This window comes from Cebidichthys violaceus, unplaced genomic scaffold (genome assembly GCF_023349555.1).
Source record: "Cebidichthys violaceus isolate CVI_PGR_0920_01 unplaced genomic scaffold, fCebVio1.0.p SCAF_14, whole genome shotgun sequence".
Taxonomy (NCBI): Eukaryota; Metazoa; Chordata; class Actinopteri; order Perciformes; family Stichaeidae; genus Cebidichthys; species Cebidichthys violaceus.
Window position 1 is genome coordinate 3,150,031 of NW_027176307.1, and position 25,000 is coordinate 3,175,030.

The 25,000-nt window shown below is 41.6% G+C and overlaps 1 protein-coding gene across 1 annotated transcript in view; it reads left to right on the plus strand.

The window, feature by feature from the left end:
- Nucleotides 1–1,603: 1,603 nt before the first annotated feature.
- LOC137870981 (afadin-like) overlaps nucleotides 1,604–25,000 on the plus strand; it is a 36,925-nt gene continuing 13,528 nt past the window's right edge. The window contains 12 exon segments of the mRNA XM_068708506.1: nucleotides 1,604–1,704; nucleotides 14,978–15,043; nucleotides 15,244–15,317; nucleotides 17,766–17,884; nucleotides 19,560–19,760; nucleotides 20,931–21,022; nucleotides 21,198–21,395; nucleotides 21,635–21,785; nucleotides 22,137–22,548; nucleotides 22,837–23,087; nucleotides 23,204–23,418; nucleotides 23,559–23,738. Coding sequence (XP_068564607.1) covers nucleotides 1,627–1,704; nucleotides 14,978–15,043; nucleotides 15,244–15,317; nucleotides 17,766–17,884; nucleotides 19,560–19,760; nucleotides 20,931–21,022; nucleotides 21,198–21,395; nucleotides 21,635–21,785; nucleotides 22,137–22,548; nucleotides 22,837–23,087; nucleotides 23,204–23,418; nucleotides 23,559–23,738 — 2,037 coding nt within the window. The 5' untranslated portion in view covers nucleotides 1,604–1,626.

Genomic DNA, 25,000 nt, shown 5'->3' on the forward strand with positions numbered 1-25,000 from the left:
TTTAAGTCCTGAGTGAGAGTGTTGGGCCACTTTCTATACTATAAATTCCATATGGTTGGGATGTCACTTAACCTTGGTGACATGTTGGAGGTTTGATCTTTACACAAACGCGTCCATCTAACCAGCTCACGGTGGCTGTCTTCTTCCACCATTTCTCCCCTGCATGATGTAAAACTGACCTGCTGGGAAAAACATCTGAACATGTCCACGTCTTTATGTAGACCACCTACTTTTATGCAACAGAGTGTCACTGACCTTGCTGCAGGCGTAAAGCTGTACCTGCTTCATATTAAAAGCCTTACATAAGACGGCCTGTAGAAAGATTTAAGATGTCTCCATTATCTCCAGCTGGACTACAAGAAGTTTGCACATCACTTACATACAAATCATGTTATGGAGGGAAAACAAATACAGCAACCAATAACCCTTCAAATGTTCAGATGTTCATTTCAATGCTGTTTTAAGTTTCCCACTGGGCGACTTATGTAACCCTTTTACTTTAAAGCAGGTACAGCTTTAGGCCTTTGGCTTTGAACTTCCTGTTGCATAAATGTACTGTCGGTCTACATAAAGATTTGGACCTTTTTTCGTTACATCTCAGGAGTGTTACCTAAATGTTGATGGACATTAGGTGGTACTTGATCCACAGTGGTTGTCTACAACCAGCCGCACAATAATTTAGCCTAAATAACACACAGAGTAGACATCTGATTAAAGAATATCGAATCAAATGGTATACAAACAGCAATAATCTGGTCATGTGTTAGTGCCAACTTGAAATACTTAAGTTTGTACTCTGGGTGTCACAGTTGTAGCTGAGATGTCATTGTAGTGTAGTTGTGCTCCCGGTGCGGTCTTGTTTTTATTGTAGTCTGTTTTGTCTCTTAGTGTAGATTTAATGTTCTCGTAGCTGTAGTTGTTGTGCGGTTGTTGTTGTTGTTGTTGTTGTTTGGGTGTTACTGAAGATTGCACATTAATCAACTTGCTACCTCTGCATTTATGCAAGAGTGCTGGCCACACACACACACGCACACACACAAATAATAGATACAAATTATGCAGACATACTTTTGTATAAGTCTGACATGATGATATTTATTTTGGAGTATCGTTTGTCCGAATATTTTTTTCATGATGTGGGAAACCTCTGCTGCTCCCTCTTTCTTTCTTTCTGTCTGTCTCCCCACCCAGTAACAAGTCCTGCTTCTCAAATGAGCCCTGCTGTGTGTGTGTGTGTGTGTGTGTGTGTGTGTGTGTGTGTGTGTGTGTGTGTGTGTGTGTGTGTGTGTGTGTGTGTGTGTGTGTGTGTGTGTGTGTGTGTGTGTGTGTGTGTGTGTGTGGGTAGTCATGATGTGGTTTTCATTCTTGACTTGAATCCATCGACCACAGGTTCCTATGTGGTCTTTCCCTTTTTCCCCTTCTATCCCTCCTTCATTCCTTCCCTCCCCTTTCTCATCCCTCCCTCTTCTTACTCCACAGTCTGCTTTCAGTGGCAGACGCAGTGAGCACTAGAGGACATTTGCTGACATTGTCCCCCCCCCCTCCCCGAGGCTTTTACAGACACAACTTAAGAGGTTTCATCCTCACTCAACCTTTGTCCTTCCTGTTCATCTCTCATTTCAGCCAATGAGGAAAGACCCGGAGGTTGTCACGGTAACCCTGAAGAAGCACAACGGCATGGGCCTCAGCATCGTTGCTGCCAAGGTAGGAAATACCACCTGGAAGTGTGTTAAAGTGTGTGTTATCTGTGTGTGTTGAATTGAAACTCCAGCAGATCTGAGATGTGTCTGAGCTTTTCAAGAAACTTTTTTTAGTTGGAGAACTTCTCTTTCAAGGCAGAAGTCATATATTTTTCAAATATCTTCAGAGGCAGAAGTGTGAAGGATTTGCACAAATTTGACAGGAAATCCAAAAATAGCTGTTTTTATCTTTGCTGTGGAGACAGAGTGTGTGTGTGTGTGTGTGTGTGTGTGTGTGTGTGTGTGTGTGTGTGTGTGTGTGTGTGTGTGTGTGTGTGTGTGTGTGTGTGTGTGTGTGTGTGTGTGTGTGTGTGTGTGTGTGTGTGTGTGAGGTTGAGCGACACGGTGCTGGCAGCAAAGTTTGCAGTTTTAAATAGACTGCTTTCATTGTTGAGTCTGACAGCAGTGCAGAGACTAAACAGTGACATTGCAAGGAAAGTTCTGGATGAATCCCAGACCATTGAGTCTCCTCTTATATGGGAGGGGGCGTTGAGGGTGGGACAATGTGCCACTATCTGTTGATGTTGTTTATTTTTTCATGTATTAACAAACCGTGGGGAAATTATACAAAATCATCTCTGTTTTTCAATGTTAAAATAAAGTGCAAAGATTCAAAGGGCAGCTAAGGTGCGAGGGAAAATGAAAGAGGTTTCACTCTGCCCACCTCAGGGTCATTTAAATTCCTGAAACTCAAGAAGTTTAAATTTAAATCAAGAGTTACAACTTGTTGATGAGAAGACATCCCAAAATAAAAACAAAATATTGATTATGAGTGTCTAAAAATATGACAGATGTGCACGGTGGCGGCATCTACTGGATAAAATCAATATTGCTGGACACAGATTGTCGTACTGTAGGCAGCACACAAGTTAACTGTAATGTCAGCTTCATTTTTGGCAGTTCAACAGTTTTTATATGTCGATAGTGAGGCAATATGAGGAAGACTTGCAGCTAATGTCACAAACCTGTATGGACATAATGAACTCTGGACCAATACATTGCAGGTATTAAAAATCAAATAGATGTACAGTTGTGGTCAAAAGTTTACATACACTTGTAAAGAACATAATGTCATGGCTCTCTTGAGTTTCCAGTTATTTCTACAACTCTGATTTTTCTCTGATAGAGTGATTGGAACAGATACTTCTTTGTCACAAAAAACATTCATGAAGTTTGGTTCTTTCATGACTTTATTATGGGTTAACAGAAAAAGTGACAAAATCTGCTGGGTCAAAAATATACATACAGCAACATGAATTAGCAATTTTGGTGACTTAGAAAGTTGTGTCAATGAAATGAGCTTCATAGCATGGCCTCTTAACTTCTTGTGAGTGATTATGAGTGACTACAGCTGGTGACTTCTCTGAGGCCATTTAAATAGGGCTCATTGGATACAAACGCCCACAAACGCTACAATGGGAAAGTCAAAGGAGTTCAGCTTGGATCTGAAAAAGCGAATCATTGACTTGAACAAGTCAGGAAAGTCACTTGGAGCCATTTCAAAGCAGCTGCAGGTCCCAAGACCAACAGTGCAAACAATTGTTTGTAAGTATAAAGTGCATGGCACTGTTTTGTCACTGCCACGATCAGGAAGAAAACGCAAGCTATCACCTGCTGCTGAGAGAAAATTGGTCAGGAGGGTGAAGAGTCAACCAAGAACCACCAAAAAGCAGATCTGCCAAGAATTAGAAGCTGCTGGAACACAGGTGTCAGTGTCCACAGTCAAGCGTGTTTTGCATCTCCATGGACTGAGAGGCTGCCGTGCAAGAAGGAAGCCCTTGCTCCAAAAGCGGCACCTTAAGGCTCGACTGAAGTTTGCTGCTGATCACATGGACAAAGGTAAGACCTTCTGGAGGAAAGTTCTGTGGTCAGACGAAACCAAAAATCGAGCTGTTTGGCCACAATGCCCAGCAATATGTTTGGAGGAGAAAAGGTGAGGCCTTTAACCCCAAGAACACCATGCCTACCGTCAAGCACGGTGGTGGTAGTATTATGCTGTGGGGCTGTTTTGCTGCCAATGGAACTGGTGCTTTACAGAGAGTAAATGGGATAATGAAGAAGGAGGATTACCTTCAAATTCTTCAAGATAACCTAAAATCATCAGCCCGAAGGTTGGGTCTTGGGCGCAGTTGGGTGTTCCAACAGGACAATGACCCCAAACACACATCAAAAGTGGTAATGGAATGGCTAAATCAGGCTAGAATTAGGGTTTTAGAATGGCCTTCCCAAAGTCCTGACTTAAATCCCATTGAGAACATGTGGACAATGCTGAAGAAACAAGTCCATGTCAGAAAGCCATCAAATTTAACTGAACTGCACCAATTCTGTCAAGAGGAGTGGTCAAAGATTCAACGAGAAGCTTGCCAGAAGCTTGTGGATGGCTACCAAAAGCGCCTAATTGAAGTGAAAATGGCCAAGGGACATGTAACCAAATATTAGCACTGCTGTATGTATATTTTTGACCCAGCAGATTTGATCACTTTTTCTGTTAACCCATAATAAAGTCATGAAAGAACCAAACTTCATGAATGTTTTTTGTGACAAAGAAGTATCTGTTCCAATCACTCTATCAGAGAAAAATCAGAGTTGTAGAAATAACGGGGAAACTCAAGAGAGCCATGACATTATGTTCTTTACAAGTGTATGTAAACTTTTGACCACAACTGTATGTATATATGCGGAATTCTTTTTCATTATTTATTAATCTGACGATTATTTACTCGGTTAATCGTTTTGTCCACAACATATCAGAAAATAGTGTGCAAATACTCAGTTTACTATCATGTAAGACAAAGAAAAACAGTACATCCTCTCAATTTAGAAGCTGTAACCAGTGAATATTTGGAATATTGCATTCAAAAAAGAATCATAAATGATCAATCGTTTATCTAAATAGTTGGTGATACATTTTGTGACCCGACCATTAGATGAATGAGTAATCGTTTCAGCTCTACGCAACTTAAATGTCACCATTTATTGTCTTGCAGTCGTGTGAGACAGTGAACGCACTTGAACATTAGGTACAGAAAACAGGAAACGTATAATAATGAAAACGTGTAAAACAAACGCTGAAAGCCTCCACTCAGACCTCCATCAAACAATGTCCACCTAGTGAGAGAACATAACACCTGCATATACCAGCTGTCACCATCCAACCCAATCATCAGGAGTCAAAACAAACATTTCCATCATCACCCTCCGATTTTATTAGAAACACCGAGCATCTGCCGACTCATCCTGAGCGTTTAACAATGTGACAGCCTCACGGAGGATTCCTTAATCATCACATTGCCCTGCTTCTTGTATAACATTCATAAAAAAAACTCCACTCGCCAATGCAGACCACCTGCTGTTTTTTTTTGGGAGCGTTTGGGAGGCGCATGGGACCACGATGTTCCATATTGCTTGGATTTGAATTTAGAAATGCCACAGAAACATGCAGCACAGTTGGACGTCCACTTTGACGAACAAATTTTCTGTCGGGGGGGAACCCTGCACTTACAAGCCGGATGGTTTACGTAATTCTGTGCTGCGGCCTCAGATGGAATCCCGCACAGTGAAGTACATTGTTTCATTTGCACTTTTTGAGTTATTTTCCAGCTTGCGCATGTTATTGATTGATTTTGTTTGGATTTACACAATATTTTGCAAAAGGCTCAAGGAGCTGATTTACTGTCTACCCTTGAAGACTCAGGATTCTTATTTTTAGGGATGCACCAATAACGATGCTGATTTTGGATACGGCGCCAATATTGACTCATAGCTGGATGAGGTATCGGTGACAATGGGGCCGATTACAGATGGGTGACGCATTTTAAAACGTTAATGTTTTTTGTGTTTTCCTTTTAATTTTCCCCCCTTCCGTAGAAGGCGGTCACGAAACATCATTTTAGTTGTTTATAACATAATAACATCTGATCAAATGTGAAATAATCTATGTACTGTAAATAAATATGTAATTTACCATAAGGTGCTTAAAATATACATTGTTAATGCTTCAAAGTGCTTGAATTTGATTTTAGTGAAAAAGGCGTTGGAATCCTGATATCTTGTAGATGTCTGTGATGTAAAACTTGTCTCTGCCTCCTGCTCTGAATCAATGAACGGATAGACGTCGGTGTTTAGTTCTGTCACCAGCCAGCATGAGTTGATGATGATGAACGATGAAGAGGATAAAGTGCGTGAGGCAGACCGGTATTTGTTCTCTCTTTCTTTAGGGTAGAGTGACATTCCTGCTGAAGGCGAGAGCTTTCCTGTGTGTGTGTGTGTGTGTGTGTGTGTGTGTGTGTGTGTGTGTGTGTGTGTGTGTGTGTGTGTGTGTGTGTGTGTGTGTGTGTGTGTGTGTGTGTGTGTGTGTGTGTGTGTGAAGGATGTGCTGAGGAAACCTCCTCGCTCTGTTTATTGTCAGAGCCGTGTGGACGTATGAGGAAGAGAGCAGGCGGAGAAGTGTGTGTGTGTGTGTGGGATGGGAAAGTCAGGTAGAGAGGATTTTGTCAAACAGCTGCTTGAATTCTCGGTAAACTGGGCTGAGCTCTGTCCTGTTATATAACTGTGTGTGTGTGTGTGTGTGTGTGTGTGTGTGTGTGTGTGTGTGTGTGTGTGTGTGTGTGTGTGTGTGCGCGCGCGCATCTGCCTGGTGGAGCTGCAGCAGCGCTCCACCTCACTCTGACCAGCCGGAGTCCCAGCCGACACTTCAACTCTGGATCGCCACCTGGATTCACTGTTTCTTATCAAACACGCTGCCATTAGGAACTCGTGGAGGAGTTTTTTCTGCATCTTTTTTTACCCACATTTACTGGAGTTTATACAGCTTTATAAATTCTCACAACTGGTTTTTAAAAACAAAATGACCTGCACTAAACTTCTACTACTACTTTTTGCCACACACGTAGGAACTCGCTTTGCTATTGTTGTCCCACGCTCCCGGCCGTAAGTAGTGATTTTAAACGTAGACATTTGGCTGAATGGATTACTTCCAGCCGGTGTAATTGAGAGGTTTTTTTGGACTTGTCGGTGCACGTTGGCGAGCGGAGGCGCTCGGCGTGATAGAAGTTGGTGAGTGTGTGTGACTCATCTGTGTGAAGTGGTCTGGACAACGCTGACGAGCGGCTGCAACATGTGGTTTTCTGTGGTGGGCAGGAGAGACCAGGTAATCGTGTGTGTGTGTGTGTGTGTGTGTGTGTGTGTGTGTGTGTGTGTGTGTGTGTGTGTGTGTGTGTGTGTGTGTGTGTGTGTGTGTGTGTGTGTGTGTGTGTGTGTGTGTGTGTGAGAGATAGACAAACACCAAACACTTATTGTTGTACTTTCTCTTTGTTTTATTTTTGAATGAGCTCAATATAAAAAGCCATTTGAAATGTGGCTGTGTACTTGTGCACATGCAAGCCAGATAAAGAGCGTGTGTTTGTTCTGTTCACTCATTCCTCGACAGACCACATCCCTTTTGTGTCTCTTTCATGATGTGATTCTCCTTCTCTTTTGTTGTTGTGGCTCCTTAATACAGTGACTTCATTGAAAAGCACACCGTGAATAACAGCTGACCAATGTGGGTTTTCTTGCGCACCCACCGGCGTGATGGCCTCCTGGTTTGTCACTTGTCACTGTTTGCTTTCAGGGCCGTTCTGATAATGTTTAAACTAAGGTACACACATGAGGCACAGATGGTAAAAACTCGCACACACTTTGGGCAATGTGCGCAGTAAGGTTAAGCTATGTCATTACATATGATTGATATCTTATAAAAATCAGATTAGTCATTGTTTTCCATGTTTTGAGCCTTTAACGTGTATTTAATTGAATGAGACTTGAATCAGATTCTGCAGAAATATGCACGAGTAGTATTTTATAGTTATTAGTCTTTGTATTCTGGGCTTAGAGTGATTGGAGGGAGGCTTTTACATTTTGATAAGAACCGACTGCTATTTTCATAATTAAGGAACGGAAAAGTCAATCAAACAATTTTTTGCAGAGTACTTAGCTATTAACCCACAGTAGCAACTTCTGTCTGTCAAGCAGGTGTTGCAGTGATTGATCTGTAGCGCCATATTACACATGTTCAAGTCATTAATAAGTGGGTGTGCTTCATGGTATTTTACTGCTCAGCTCCCAGCTGTCCAGAGGACTCTCCTCCTCCTCCTCCTGTGTTGGTGTGTTTACACATCTATCTATCTATCCTAGAACAGAACAGAACATTCTTCCTGCACAGATTGAAAACAACAATGGCGGCACTTATGATATTAATGATTCAAACCGTATGTTCAACTTCGCAAGAAGCTCTCAATTGAGTAAAATTGCTTTTCCAACAGTTCATATCACCAATTGCACCTTGGAGGAAATAAGTGCACAGTGTGATATCATTTAGATATTTATAAAGATAAAGTTATTAAACAATCACTTTTAAAGTTCTGGAGTAGACACTATAGTGTGTATTGCTGAAATTCTAAAGGGAGTTTTGTTTGATTTATGCAATCACGGCTAAAATGGGAATCAAATCTGGATCTGAAGCACCAAGACATGAATGACTTAGGAAAGTTGGTCTGTTTGTGTCCACTGCGTGTTTGAAGTATTGTGTGTGTGTGTTAGTGTGCGTGTTTGTTTGTTAGCTAAATGAATTGTACTAGAAGTGGAACAACAGTATGAGAGGGTTACCCCCCTGTGTGGGCTGACACAATGGGAGGATGTACCGCACACACACACACACACACACACACACACACACACACACACACACACACACACACACACACACACACACACACACACACACACACACATCTATGCACTCGCTTTCCTGTAAAGCTGCAGACAGGAGGTGTTTACAAGGTGTGTGTAAGAGGACATTTGTACATCTTGGCGCTCCTTATAAAAGCCACCTTTGGTCTTGTGGTCAGATCACAATTTTGCAAGATTGTAAAGAAACAATGTGGACATACCTGTGGGAAAATAACAGTGCACATAGCTTACTAGCTGAAGCAATCCCTGCCTTTGTTTTCTTTCTATGTTTGAGCTCTTCTCTGGTTGTCACCTCTGCAATCTGAATGGCTTCTGAGGTTATCGGAGGACATGATGAAACAGCGTTTGAATCCTGGAGTTCCCTAGTTTGTCCCACACAAAGGCGCTACTCAATAGCCCCAATTTTTTTTTCTTTAGGCTGATACTGATATCAATATTTGGGAGTTAAAAGATACATCAGCCATGGTAATCTTGATAGAAATCCTTTATTTTGTCTTCTGAAGAATTGTGATAAATACAAAGGACATTTTACAGTCATATCTGTGTGTAAGAACTAATTTAAAGGACTCTCATATTTTCATCCGGGTTGTTTTATTTTGGTGCGGTCAGAGAAAAGGACTGCATCAAAGCCTCTGCCCACATACACAGGTGTTGTCAGTTTGTAGTATTTTGGCTGATAAGACATCTTCTCAGGTTAAAGCTGGGTGTGGTTATAAACTGCAAATTGCTGAAGTCGTGAAATTGTATTTACTAAGAATCATTCAGGGTTTAAAAGCGCTCTAAAAGGAGATTAATAAAGGAGATGTTGATTAACCACCACCTGGACAGAACCAGAGGAAATGTCTTTTGGTCTTTGAACACCTGGCTTTTAAACTGCCTCTTTGTGGATAAGTGGTTTATAACCACAAAAAGCAGGTGTGTATGTAATAACATTGTAATCTCGGTGTGTCGCCAGCTTGCATTAGTGGTGGTTTCTTGATGTGCTGTAGAGGTCAGTTGTCTCAGGTCGGCCGCAGAAAGGCTCAGAAGAAAAGTGTCACATCACTCTGACTCTGCTGTCCAGACGAACAAACTCCTGTTGTATAATTCATGTTTGTCAGAATTCTGGTTCATTTGCTCACATGGATGTGTCTCAGGTACTTTGCACAGTGTTTCCTCACTTGTTAAGTGATAGATATTTGATAAAAAAAAAGAATAGTAAAACAATTCGATCAACAGGGAATTCACTTGCGGCTTTTCTGATGTTGGATCAAAATGTGCTTTTTCTCTGTTTTATGTCATTGCAACCTAGATGTCATTGGTGTTTGCTTCATTGATCAGACGAAACAAGACGTCTGCAGACTCGGGGATACTGTGATGGATGTTTCTCACCAGTTTCTGACATTTTATAGAACAAACTAATAATCATCAGACTAATCATCAATGAGAATAATCATTAGTTGCAGCCCTGCACGTCAAGGAACGTCGTGAAGGTGGTTCCATGAATACATTTACTTTCTCCTGAATCAAACTTTTTCGTATACATCTGAAATCATATCAAGGTATTTTTATCTCGTCTATGCTGGCACCTTTTCATATTTAAGGGTCACTGGAATAATTTGTCCTGTTAAGAGAGTTGGAACGTTCCTGAGCTGGAACATCAACATACCGTACACAGAATACCATAATACAAAGCCAGAGTCATATTTGTTTTCCTCAGTACAGCCTCCTCTACTCGGGCAGGAGAGATCTTTCTTCTTTCTTGTTTGCTTTTTTTGCTTTTTTCTGTAGAGTTGTTCGGGGGACTTTGTTGAAGACGGTGAAAAACACTTTACACAGCCATTGATCTCTTTAGTTCTTTGTGCTCAGAGGGAGATTTTGAAAGTGCAGCCAGCAAGGTTTACCTCCGGAAATTGGTAGAATTGTGTCCACACCAAAGTTATATCCAAATATAATTCAAGCGCAACCACTTCATGGTGTGAGCAAGATTTGATCAGAGAGCATGAAGGTCTGACAGTATGTGTATCCTGACTTGAGAGGAGATGTGCTGACTTTGTTATTAAAAGTCAAGGACCAAGGCTTAAAGCAGCCGACTCCTTCAGGCCGTTCCTTCTCTTCACACAGACCTGGCAGCTTAAAGGCGCACTTGATTTGTTGTGTCAGGGCACTTTTTTTAAACAACCAGAGCGGTCCATTAAAACACAATAAATCAAAGAGTAAAGCCCGTCCTCAGGTATTCCAGCTATTCTTATAGACTTAACTTATTTCTGTAAACCGAGGCGTGTGCGCATTCAAAGGAAGCATTTTGTCTCCTAGATGTGTTGTAAAAACAAACCAAAGGGCTGTTTTTTATGTTGGATCAGTGGACGATGTTTGCGACAAGCAACACATCTTGTCTCACTCTGACCGACGCCATCAGCTACTAGTTTTAAAGCTTCAGTATCACGACACACCTGCTGTGTGTCTACACGTGCACACGTTTCAACATGGCCATACATCCTTACGGTTTGCCTAAACATTCTGTTGTGTTTACGTGGCAGAAGAGTCTGTACGCTTTACAATACATGCAGAGAATTGGATTTTGCTGTCATGATTAGGTCAAGCTGCATGTCTTTGTTGCTGCTCATCAGGGTGATAGGCACAAAGAAATGTAGAAAATGCTAAATAGCGCAGGTACATTTTTGTTGGTATGTCTACTATAAATTGTACTGTATCCACACCTATTTGTAGTTCCACGGACTGTTTGGGCTTTAACATTAACGTAATAATAGCAATATTCTTGACCTCTTATCTTTACCTCTCGATGAACCTGATTGTTGCATCACACCTCAGTTCAGTTTCATTACGCCAGAAGTTTGTGAAGCAGTGAAGAGGACATCTACCACATTAACAAGACCAGATGATCTCCGTCCACGACAACCGTGTCCGGAGGCATTGTGTTTTTCGGTTTGTCCGACCATCTGTACGTACGTCCCATTCTTGTGACATCTCGATACAACACGATCCCTCAGAAGCACCTGCAGGACATTTCATTGCATCTGGCAGAAACCGATTAGAATTTGGTGGTCAAAGGTCACTGTGACTTGACAAAATACGTTATTGGCCATAACTCAAGAATTCACATATTCTAATTATGACAATTTCACACAAAAGTCTGACGAGATAAAATAATGAAGTGATGACACTTTGGATGTAAACTACAACTTGACTGGTTGGCGGCGGCGGCGGCATAGAACTGCGAAGCAGTATTTCTATTATTCACTTTTTTTTTCTTAAAAAGGTTCTTTAAAACATATGTTTCCACCTCATGCATACATCCTATCTCATAGGCAAGACAACAGCTTTAAATTGATCTTTTTTTTTTAAATTTGATCTCAAGTTGTATGAAAATGTTTTTTAGCGTTGTGAAACTTACAGTTACTGTACCTTAGCCACTTCCCCTGTCTATAAAACATGCCCACTGAGCTTTACCAACTCAGGTAAATTCAAACCGATGCAGCAGACATGCTCATATTTGCACATGGCCCCTCTGAACCCCCTCTGGGACCCCTCAGACTTGCTAAAAGCCCCTCTGAACATCCTCGGGAGATTCAGGAAATTCCCCCAAGTGTCTCTGGAGCCTGACTTGGCGCCCCAATCCCCCATTCTGGATAAGTGCAGGAAGCTGTGGCTCCATCTGAAACAAGGGGCTCTTTAATGTCTTCTGTAATGTACAACAGGCTTTAAACAGTCAGAATGATTCACTGGTCTTCTCTCATCTTAATGTCACTCGCAGGAAATTTGTGCCTGCATGAATGCGGCCTCATTATTACATGTACACGCACACATGCGGACAGAGAGCTGGAACACTGCGGGTCAAATAGTTTGAAGGCCTGGTGTCTCTGCTGTCTTTTTGTACTGGTGGAACTGAGACGCAGCTCTGTGGATGATGGAGGAATAAGGCAAAGAAAAACAGAAATGATATTGTAGCTATACCAATAAAAGTGCAAGTGATCCGACACACGATACATTTCACCCGCTCCGAAGCACATTTGGCAGAAGTATGTGCCACAATGTGAAAGCTCAGGAATGCATTGGTCTCATTTAAATGAAGGCAACACAAAGCACATTGTTATTTTTAAATAAACTGATCGGTTTGAACCTTTTTGAACCCAAACTTGTATGTCCCCGCATATTCAGAAGTTGTTTCCTGCTGCAGGAAGGCAAACACACAAAGTTCTCATGCGACGGACCAACGATTATTGAAAAATACTGAGAAAACACAAATTATGTTGAAAAGATGAAACTGTCTGGTGTTTGAGCTAGAAATTGTATTTCTAATGGCTGCTTTCGATCATATTGCATAATTATGAATGTTGAAATATCCATTTTAAGTAAAGGAAAAGTGAATAAAGAGCTCCGTCTGATGAACGTCCTGTGATTCATGTGACCAAAAGCTTCAGAATAACTGCTAAATGGACCTCATGCTGAGATTGCTGTTTCCAATTACAAGTTTTAACTTTAAAACATTTTATAACCTTACCATTCCAAATATCCAAAAAATAACCAAATATTATGCAGCAATGTTATGTAATGTAACCTCAGGGTACTTGCAGGTCTTTAAAAAGTCTTAAATTTACAAAGGTCTTAATATTTATTAATAGAGTTATGCATTATTATTATTGTATATACATTCATGTACTTAATAAATGGATTTCTGTCATTCTTTGACCGGTGTTAAGAGTGGCAACATGCAATTCTATGTGATATTAAAAAGTATTTTATTTAACTTAGGTACTGGTATCTTTATCTCCTGCACCACAGCTGATAAAACAGTGAATACACGAGACCTGCAAAAAAGTGCAACCTTGGCTTCTGCTTTACGAGATGTGGCTTCACACACACACACACACACACACACACACACACACACACACACACACACACTGCGCATTGTGTGCTGCGAATGGCAGCAATTAGAAGTGTTTTTAATCCAATCACTGCTTTATAAGTGAGTTTATAGACATGCTGTGATTGTTAATGTCTAGGTAGTGTGTGAGACATCTGATCCTGATCCTGTGGTGTTCCTCGTTTAAACTTTGACTCTGTTAAACGCTGCTTTAAAAGGAGCAGTGGGTCTGAAATGAATCAAGAGATGTTTTCAGTTCAGTCTTTTGATAAACCAAATCATTTATTTGAAGTCTCGGAAGTGTTGGAGTGAAACAGCAGTGTATTTCTGAAGAAAATATTTTTCTGCCTTTCTGGCTCTACTGTTGCACAAACTCTGAGGATAAACATGTCAAGATGGCAAAGTAAGCGTGTGATTTGTCCGATAACATGCCAGCACTTTGCTGCACTGTAAACCACCTCCCCACTTCACAAGAAAACCACACACACACTCACTCACACTCCCCTTTTCATCTGAATTTCTTTTCTTTGTTGCTCGGTTGCTTCTTGGTGTAGAAAGGATTTGCTTTAGAGAAAATAAACATATTCCTGTGGGCAGATTTGACCGTTTCAGTTCAGCAGCAATTACCAGAAAACAGCAAAGAAAACTACAATATAAGTAACGAGAGGGAGGATGAGAACACTTGTGGCTGTGTTTGACGTTTGCTGCTCGAGCTCTATAAATGTCGTGAAATGCTTCAGTCTGACATGTCGGTGAACTTTCGGATAAAAGCGGCTCAGTGTTCAGGACTCCATCGTTTTCTGATCCGTCCCTGTTCTGTTCAGTGTCTGCAATCTTGAATGGCTGTGTTTAAAATGTGTTTTTGAATTCCTGGTGGTGCTCTACTTCCTTCTGGTCCAGATTATTCAGTCAGAGCTTCTAGATGTTTCTGTATTAACCAGTCATGTCTTCAGATGGTCATTATTTCAGCTTTCAATTCCTGTCTGTCTAATACTCAAACCAATTAATCGATTATCAAAATATAAATGCTGCTGTAGCAAAAGAATTTCCCCTTGCGGGATTAATAAAGTACCTATCTATCTATAGTTGGTGATTCATTTAATAATTGACAATTATTTTATTAATTCTATTAATTTATTGACATCCACAATGGCACAGAGTACACTATGCCTTGCTCAAGGTATTGTTAAAAAAGAATCCTTTTAAAAACATTAAGTGTTTTATTCTTATCATCTCCTGAGTATGAGAACATTTTCCACGCTAAGTGTTTCATAACGGTCTGTTACGACTTAGTATGATTCCGAGAAATAAAATAAGTAGTGGTCAAGTGGTGGAAATTGGCTTCCATATAAAGTAGTGAGACGATCCCGAGCCGAGCACGGCCGCAGCTATATGTGTTGTTAGTGTGAGCCACCATGATGCTGCTCTAAAACCATGGTGGCTGTTTGATGCAACGACTAACCATAATATATATCTATAAATACATTTATGATCAAATTGATGAATGCTCTATGCATGTTTTTTGTTGGTACATTGGTTAATCAGTCTCTCTCTCTCTCTCTCTCTCTCTCTCTCTCTCTCTCTCTCTCTCTCTCTCTCTCTCTCTCTCTCTCTCTCTCTCTGTCTCTCTCTCTCTCTGTAGGGTGCCGGTCAGGAGAAGCTGGGCATCTACGTCAAGTCCGTTGTCAAAGGAGGAGCGGCTGATGTGGTTAGTGTGCACACAGAAACCATCACAGAAAGGTTTGAGTGAAAACATGCTCTGTGACTCATGCTGTGGTGTGTGTGTGTGTGTGTGTGTGTGTGTGTGTGTGTGTGTGTGTGTGTGTGTGTGTGTGTGTGTGTGTGTGTGTGTGTGTGTGTGTGTGTGTGTGTGTGTGTGTGTGTGTGTGTGTGTGTGTGTTAATACAGGACGGCCGTCTGGCTGCAGGTGACCAGCTGTTGAGCGTGGATGGGCGCAGCCTGGTTGGCCTATCACAAGAGAGGTAAAGACGGTGCTCCAGTTAGTTCAGATGTCTTTAACATGTTTTGTTTGTTGGCGTCAGTGCTCAGAAATCATGTAATGCGATGCCATCTAATTGTCTTATATGTTGATTTCCATTTTGCGCAATTGGAAATGGAGAAAATATCAGCTGGCATGCTTCAATTATAATCAAACCTTCATGATGTCTTGTTTTTTACTGAACCACCTACCGTGCCGTATTGACGCATTCACGGTCATGCTGATGACGAAACTCAAATTGAATTGTATTTTGGGAATTAAAAACATTTTGAAGAAGTAAAATACACCGCTGACTTGACGTCACATAACCACATCGTGGGGGAAACCTCAGGGTTGAGACATCTTGAGGTTCTTGCATTGATGCAGTTGCGTCTTATTTTTCCAAACATCATGCAGAAAAAGGGTGTGTCTGTGTTTTGGAAACAGCTGTGAAGTGCTCGGTGGCTCACGCCCCACCCAGATTAACCCAGTTATTCCTCTCTCCCTCAGCATGTACAGGCTTGGTGTTCAGTGTTTGTTGCCCCAAAGTCAAACTGGATTTACAAATCATTTGCTTGATTGCTTCAGCGTGCAGGTTGCAGGTTGGGAGGGATTTATTTTATCAGGCCATTTAAGGTCAACTAAGAGTTAATCTGAGGATTTTCCTCTACATTTCTGAACTTTTCAGTCATCATCCTGTGGTCATGTCCTTTCCTACAGGTTAAGACCAAGTATGATTTGCGGCCTTTAGATCTGGCGTATCTTAAATCCTGTGATATTTCCAAACGTGGGTTTAGAGCCGGTTCTCTGCTCAGCATCAAGCAGATGACGTTGCATTCACTGAATTCCATCCGATCAAACACACATAGCTCATTACCTAGTGTGTGATCTGCACGTTATCTATTTATAGCATTTGGTTAAAGCCCTGTGCACATGTTGCAGATACAGGAAATAACATAGGTTGTGTGTGTGTGTGTGTGTGTGTGTGTGTGTGTGTGTGTGTGTGTGTGTGTGTGTGTGTGTGTGTGTGTGTGTGTGTGTGTGTCACAGCAGGATTGTACCCGAATTAGAGTGAAGGGAGTCTCTGGCAATGACGAATATAATCCCTGCCTCCTCTGACTCTTATTGAAGGTCTTCCAGTTAATGTGTTTGCCTTTTGGGAAGCCAGTAGACATAATCTTTACTAGTTTTCTCCTATAATGACAAAAAAAGTTAGTTTGTAGCACACACATACAAATTTATAGTGGAGCTGAATCGATGAGTTGATCTTTTTATGATCGATTCATTGTTTTAGTCATTTTTAAAGCAAAAGCGGGCTGCTTCCCTCTGTTTTATTTAATTGTAAATTTAAAATATTTGGGTTTGTGGGACAAATCAAGATGGACATTTTTTGACATTTTATAGAGAAAGTGATTAATTAGTTAATTGTGAAAATTCTTGCTAGTTGCAACCCTTACTTGTCATCAGTAACAAAGTATCGTAATACTTTGAATACTCCCTTGTTTTTTCAAAACTTTTAGGCGGTAGATTTGTTTCAAGGTGATAACCAACTTCTGCTGTGAGAATAAATGTCAAGAAAGGAGATTACTACTTTTCTCCAACATTCTCAGGCCAATGCATTCATTATCTTTCAGTTTGAGGATAGTCCACTGTGTGATTACATATATTGATATTCATTTCATTCTATACTATACTTTATTATACTAAACTTTATTTATCCCTTGGGGGAATTCACAAGCTACCCAGCAGATAAAGTATATATTGTAATTAAAATGAGGTCCACCAAAAATAAAGTGATGAAAACATTAATGCATCAATAATTATAGTTCTACCAATAGTATGTAAAGTGACCGGAGGTGCCAACTTCCTATTTATTATTGTTAATATAAATATTACTTTTTGCTCATGCTTCCCTCTCTCTTCGGCCTCTTCTCTATCAGTTACAGATAAACACACACTCTCTTACTGACACACACACACGCACGCATATGTATATCTACAATACTGTTATATAATTTTTGATTCTGAAATTAACCCTTTTTGCATAATGAGAACCGTTATTTTTGGTACTTAAAGTATATTTTGATACTTTTTGTACTTTGACATAAGTACAATTTTAGTTGTAGGACTTTTACAAGTATTTTACACTGCTAATGTTGCTTAAGTACAATATCTGAGTACTTCTTCCATCACTGGTTGGGATACAACGTCAGCGCAGTATTATTAAAGGGTGGCGAGCACAGTGTTGTTCAGATGAATTCATGTTCTGATCACTTTGATAGACCTTATGAAAACCATTGCAGTGAAATGGGAGATTTAAATACTGATGGTGTATTGTATCAATTTTATGCCTAAACCACAGAAAACAGCTTATCAGATCTGTTGAAGTTGTGTTACACGTTCCATATTCATGCCCCCCTCCCTCCCTCCCTCCCTCCCTCTCTGTGTTCAGGGCAGCAGAGCTGATGACGAGGACGGGCTCAGTTGTGACTCTGGAGGTCGCCAAGCAGGGAGCCATCTACCACGGACTGGCTACTCTCCTCAACCAGCCCAGCCCCATGATGCCAAGAGGTGAGCGCGTCCACACACACACACACACACACACACACACACACACACACATATATACGCAAGATGTTTAGAGAGGCTTCTGAAAGTTTAGTTTACTTAAGTTTTACAGGTTACAGGTTTTTTATACATTAAACTCTCTACTGACATGTTTTATATTTTAAGGGGCCTTTATGTCTAAGAATACAGTACATTTACTTCATTTAGGAAACAACTTAATTAGTGCATTGAAACTGCATTTTTTAAATGTATTAATTTGTCTTTTTTATGTCATGATTTTGAGGAGCTTTTTATCGTTTTCTTTGAATGGTGCTTAATGATAATTTGAAGAGCTTAAAATGTTGAATTAATCGAATATCCCATAGACCGAAAATTCATCTGCAATCATTTTGATAACCAAGCAGTCATTTTTCAACCAAAAATGTTCTGTTTCCAACTTCACCAATGTAAGGATTTGCTGATTTTTGTCTTTTATTTAATTATGAATAGAACATTTTTGGTTGTGGACTGTTGGTCAGACAAAACTGTTGATTTAATATGTCAATATATTCTGCTCTAAATACTTATGTGCATTTTCTGCTCTTTGGGATGTTTACTAGCCTAAACCATTAACAAATAATAAAAAGTAACACATCATTTTACTGTACTTCCACTACTACTTCCACTTTGAATAAAAAACAATATGTCTGTCAGTTGTTTTTCACGTCCTTAAACAATCAAGAACATTGTAAAAGTCTTAAATTAAAGTCATTTAAAAAGAGCACAAGTCATGAGTTTGACTTTCTAAAACCTTCAGATTGTTGCTGTTTAGCAGTTGTCATGAATGGACTACTGTCAGTTCCACTGTTCGTTAATGGCAGGATGTGGATGAAAGAGGAGAAGCAGACTTGTCCAGACAGTGTGTCCTTGTTGTCTTCTCTGTAGCGCTGTAAAAAGCAGCTTGCAGACTGAAGGATATAATGAGTGTTTGTGGCCAGAGCCAGATATGTGTGAGTGTCTGAGACAAGCTGCATGTGTGTCCACACACACACACACACACACACACACACACACACACACACACACACACGGCATGGATTTTACTGGGTTGTCTGGCTGTGTGCTGGTCTTTGTCTGATGGAATGTGACCCAAGATTCATTAAGGAAGTCTTCTGGCCGGCCCGGCCAGCGGTCCAGGATGACGCTAAACGGGTGTTTCTCCTCCCGAATTCCCTCGACCACAGCACGTTTTCCAGAGCAGACAGTGAAACATAACCACAGGGCTGTGAAGGACGCTGGTCATTCTTTAGTGGACTTAATGAGAGGAAACTGGACAAGGGAAAGTGTAGATTCTCACAGACTCGGGAGCAAAACGTACTCAGAAGGGAAAGTAATGGTGCACTTAAAGGGATAGTCCAGATGTTTTGAAATGGGGTTGTATGAGGTACTTATACTTAGTCTGTGTATTACCGACAGTACAGTAGATCACAGGTGACACACCTCCAGTTTGCAGAAACAGACCTGAGTACCAGCACAGGAGCAAAGCAATGCACTGCTGAGGAAGAGGGGAGCAGCAACATTTATTTTAGCCACCAAATTAGCCACAACAGGCATCTCTGGATTAGTATGTAATAGAAAAGCCCAGCTACCGAAACAACAAACCTGTCAACCATCCATTCTCTCTTGTTTATCTCTTCAGCGGCAGACCGAGGCCGTGACAAGAACGGGAAGCTGCGACCAAAGAGTGAAGGCTTTGAGTTGTACAACAACTCGGTGCAGAACGGCTCGCCTGAGAGTCCGCAGGCTGGCTGGGACTCTTACCCCGAACCAAAGAAGATGAGCGGAGAAGATCGACTTCTCAAGAACCGAGCCGACCACCGCTCCAGCCCCAACGTAGCCAGTAAGCCCCACCACTTACCAAGAGTTCATTCTGTTCCTACAGTTGGAACTACTGAAGTTTTCTAGTCTCCTGCTTGTATCTCTATTTTGTTTCACTACATACAGTACACTGAGCATGAAATGGCTTTAAATGTAACTTTAAGTGTTGTACCTAGTTAAGATAACCAGCTAAATTATATTATGTCTATTCCTCACAATTTGAATGTCAAATAGTTTTTGAAAAAAATTCTTTGATTCAGATGTATTTTTTTTTGCTTTTTGACTGAACTACACCTGTTTGATGTATTGGACATTCATCACAAGGATGTAGTTCTGACATGAGTGTGATAACACATTACATGTTATCACACATGCATCAAATTTTCACCCAATTTGGCAGTAAATTTAGCCGAAAATCTTAATGAAAATGACGCCAGTAAACTTTGATTAAAAAAGGAAAGTATCTATGGCAAAAAACAAAACACATCAAAAATTCAGTGTGTTTAGACTTTGTTTGTTTAGGCAGTCATGGAAATAAGAAAAAAAGTGCTGTTATTCTTAAAGTACTCCACCCTGATGTGGAAACACTGTGGCATAACACGGTGTCTTCAAAAGTCTTATAGAAAAAAAGAAAACCTCAGAAACCGCTTTCAGTAACCGTTTTGGTTAATTTGGGATTTGTTGTTGACTCCTTTGCACCTTTAACTCATTGCTTAATTGCATTGAAGTGTTGGTGAAGCTTCTAATTAACATTTTTTATCAACAGTTAATTGACCCATCATTAACCGTTAACAGATTATAATGCAGGCCTACTGTTAGAATGGACTGTTGTTTTTGGCCAATTGAGAAACTACCAATGCAACAATTCTTTTTTCCTTCATAATAGCAGACAGCTGGCTTTTATTCAGAAATAGCAACATGTTGACTGTGGGATTAGTCTGGTGCGCAGACTGTTGACTGTGAGACTCGCTGCACAGAATACCCACTCAGATAGTACCGAGGAACGGAAGCGTGTCTGATTACCTCTTCACCAGTAGTTTTTTAATTACTTTTTTCATTTAAACTTCTTTTAACTGAAAGCAGTAATTGGTCAGTTAACGGTTAAAAGGTTAGTTATTAGCTAACCTTAGTTAGTTAGTTATCCCTACTTCTGACTGTAATAAAAAGACTGTCTCTCCTGCTCCATCATCAGATCAGAGTCAGAGTCCTGCAGGAAAAGCAGTATACCCCGGAGGACCTGGCACTAAGATCACTTCCGTGTCTACCGGCAACCTGTGTGCAGACGTAAGTAGCTGTAGGAATGAAGGCAGTGGCATCTTCATGTTGAATGTGACACACGGTATCTACAACAGAGATGAGAAATTATTTTGTGACAATGTGTTGCCTGTTTAGTGTTGGGAAGGAGTCCCAAATATTTTCTTTCCACACACTAATTTCTTTTTTCATATGACTTTATCAGGATGAGCCCTCCCCTCCCCGTCCAGAGGCCTACCCCATCCCCACCCAGACCTATCCCAGGGAGTACTTCACCATCCCGGCCTCCAAGAGCCAGGATCGGGTTGTTGTTCCGGGGCAGGGGCCCTCACAGCACTGGCAGGGCATGGAGGAAAGGGAACGCCTCCCTGTGGTCGACAACATTCACAACAACAGCATGCAGGTGGAGCCGCATCAGACACCATCTTCATTATCAGAGAATACCTAAGATAGTATCAGAAATGTTTTAGTTCATCAATATTTCAGTAACTTCTCGGGGAGTATTTTATAGCCATCTGAAAGTAAAAAATACAACCGTATTTTTCAACTTGTTTGCTTCCTTTGCTATTTAAGTCAATAGATTTGTTTTTCCTCTACAAATTAGACATTCAGTGTACTTGTTTTGTCTTCATCGCTTCCCAGCGTATAAACCACTCCCAGGAGGAGTTGTACCCCCCACCGGGAGGTCTGAGGCCAGACGAGCGTATGCAGCAGCACTACCAGCAGGACTACCAGCACCGGGACCTGGACTATCAACACAGAGATCTCGACTACCAGAGAGGTCCACCAGGAGGTAAGAAAAACGAAAAATCAGAGACCTCGGATAAGTGAGGTTGTCAAAAAAGATTCTGTAACAGCTTCGGCACCCAAATGTTCCTCTAAAATGTAATCAAATGTGATATTATTGTTATTCACAATTACTCACAATATTTCATTCAGAATGGCAAAGTATAAATTGTGACATTTGAAAACTAATCTGTGAAATGAGAAATCCTGCACTTGGAGTCAGTTCATTTGGTTGGTTGCAGTCAGTTGACCTTCATTAGTTTGGATTGACAGCCCATTAAAGCTTTTACCTCTTTCCGAATATCTAGTGCGTTTAGTTGATTTAAATACCACTGACTGTGTTTCTGTGCGTCTCTAGGTGTTGGAGGTCCTGACCACTGGGCCCCACAGCCGCAGGTGTCCTCCTCGTTGGAGTCGTCCACGTCGAGCCAGGAGCACCTCAACTTTTCAGCCTCCTCCTCCTCCTCCAACAAAACCGGAAACCAGAAAACCGGGCCGGGCCGATGGAAGACGCCCAACGCCCCCCATGCTGCGCCGCCGCCGCATTCGGCCCAGACGCCATCCCGCTCGGACCTGCCCCCACCTCCGCCCCCACCTCCGGCCCCTTACCCTGATGCCTACGACCCTTATGAACCACAAACTGAGTTACCGCTTCCACCGCCTCCCGCTGCCATTAACCCCGTAGCAGCCCAGCAGGCTGCGGACCGCAAGAAACGTGAGGAGCAGCAACGCTGGTATGAGAAGGAGAAAGCGCGACTAGAGGAAGAGAGGTGGGGGTTCTTTTGTTTGTTTTTTTGATTTATTCATGTTTGATTAGATTTATTAAAATGATTAATGCTACACACAAAGGAACATTTGATTTAACATTATGCTGTTTACAAAAAACATAAGAAGTGAAAGAAAGACGACTAAACAGGTGCAACAAAGATATACATTTAGAACCAGAAAACCAGCACATCATAATAGACAGTATATAACATACAAAGGAAGAGGAAAGGTCGTCCGCACGATAAAGTTGGTGGTATTAACATCTAACAAAAATTACGATGATTTCCCAGGGAGAGAAAGAGGAGAGAGCAAGAGAGGAAGCTGGGTCAGATCCGGGCCAACCCCGTCATGCCCGTCCAACCTCACAACAACGGAGGATCAATGCCTCCTCCTCACCACCAGCCCCCTCTGCCCTCTGTGGCCCCGCCCCAGCCCTACCTCCCCCCACAGCCTCAGCCCCAGCCTCCCCCACCCAGACCGGAGAAGCTGTCCAGCCTGCCGCGATCAGCTGTTCCTCCCCCTGCGAGTGCCTCCATCCCTGGTAACTCCTTCAAGTCAAAACTTTTCTTTTTTGTAATGTCTTGTCTCAGACTGTTTTCATATACAAAACAAGTTAAATCACATTTAAATGATAAAGAAAATGTAATTCATTTGTAGGCATGGACACGGTGATCAGGGACCTGTTACCGCAGCAGCAGCCACGGACCATCGAGAGGCGAGACTTGCAGTACATCACCATCAGCAAGGAGGAGCTGACGTCCAGCGACAGTCTGTCTCCAGACCCCTGGAAACGAGACGCCCGCGAGAAGGCCGAGAAGCAGCAGCAGCTCCATATCGTCGACCTGCTGGACAAAGAGATCCAGGAGCTCCAGGTAGACTCAATTTAAGCTCCATTCAGTGGAAGGAAGGACGTATCACACACACACACACACACACACACACACACATACACACACACACACACACTTAGTGATGGATTTACAAATAACTGGTGCACACGTTGTTTTCCCAGTCAAAGCCAGAGCGAACGGCGGAGGAGAGCGACCGTTTGAGGAAGCTGATGCTGGAGTGGCAGTTCCAGAAACGACTGCAGGAGTCCAAGCATAGCGATGAGGACGAGGAGGAGGAGGATGACGAGGACGTGGACACCATGATGATCATGCAGAGGCTGGAAGCTGAGAAGAGAGCCCGGGTGAGATGGGGTTGGTGGTGGTGATGACAGGATGGGAAAGGATAGACAGAGTAGACAGTTTATGCCAAGGGTGGAGGAAAGAGAGTAAAAAAAATGCTGAATGAAGTAGAGGAAGGATGGAGCTTAGAGACCAAGCATGCAGCAGAGGAGAGTAAATTAAATCTCATCATGCGCAATGGCTGTTTTTGCCCAAATTAAACACTCTGACGTTTAGTAATAATACTGTAGCTCAGCACACAAAGAAGGGCGAGCCACAGGAAGTCAGGCTATTGGGGGGGGGGGAGAAGGAGCCAGCTCTCAAAAGCTAGAGGGGGAAATGGATTCCTCTGTGGCTCCCACTATGAATGTTCTGCAGTGTGCATCTGCAACATGCTTCTGTCATCGCTTTGCCATGCTGAGCTGCTTAAATCTGATTTGCTGGAGGGGTGGGTGGGGGCTTCGGGCAGGCAGGTGAGGGTGTTGTTAATGCGGCATTCACAACACAGTGACACGACTGTGTGACTTTTAGTATGACGGATAGTGTTGGAACATGTGGTGGTTTTCCTCTAGATTTTGGTTCCTACACTCAGTTCAGGATTTATTGCAAACAGGCAGCTGCCTCCTGCTGTGACAAGAAACGACAACTTTAGTTTAAAGTGGATATTACTTTACTTATCTGGCATCCTTCCCATATAATGCAAAAGCAACATTTGTGACGTGTTGCACAGCAACAAGGTTCTCTGCATCCTGAATGGACTTTGATTATATATTTATACAATTCTTCCTTGACATTATCCAGAACTATTTGATAATTACATCCCATTTTGATTCATTCTGTATTATACAGAAGCTAAAGTGGAACGAGCTGAAGCCGTATAGCCTCTACTGTACACAGGCTGATACTGAAGTTCTTATGGGTATCATTACGGCAGCCTTTACGCTCACTGTTCCAGCACTAAAATGGCTGTCAAATTTCCAAAAATGTTTCAGGCAAATTCCTGTTGCTTCCAGAGATTGGTGGGCATAATTTTTTTAACTCTTCCGCAGCATTATTTCCTTAATTTCTCTGTGTGACTGGCTGTGAGTGTGTGATTGTATGGCGGTTCATGTGGTCGGTTTGGTACTGTTTTATTCTGTAATAACGTACTTTTAAACTGATCTTTGGACCTTAATTATATAGTTTATATATATTCATATATGCTCAGTCAGTCATTTTTATGAACACATTTGTGTTTAATCAAATCCCTACCAATTGATAGAAATGAAGGTAAGAAGGGGTCAAG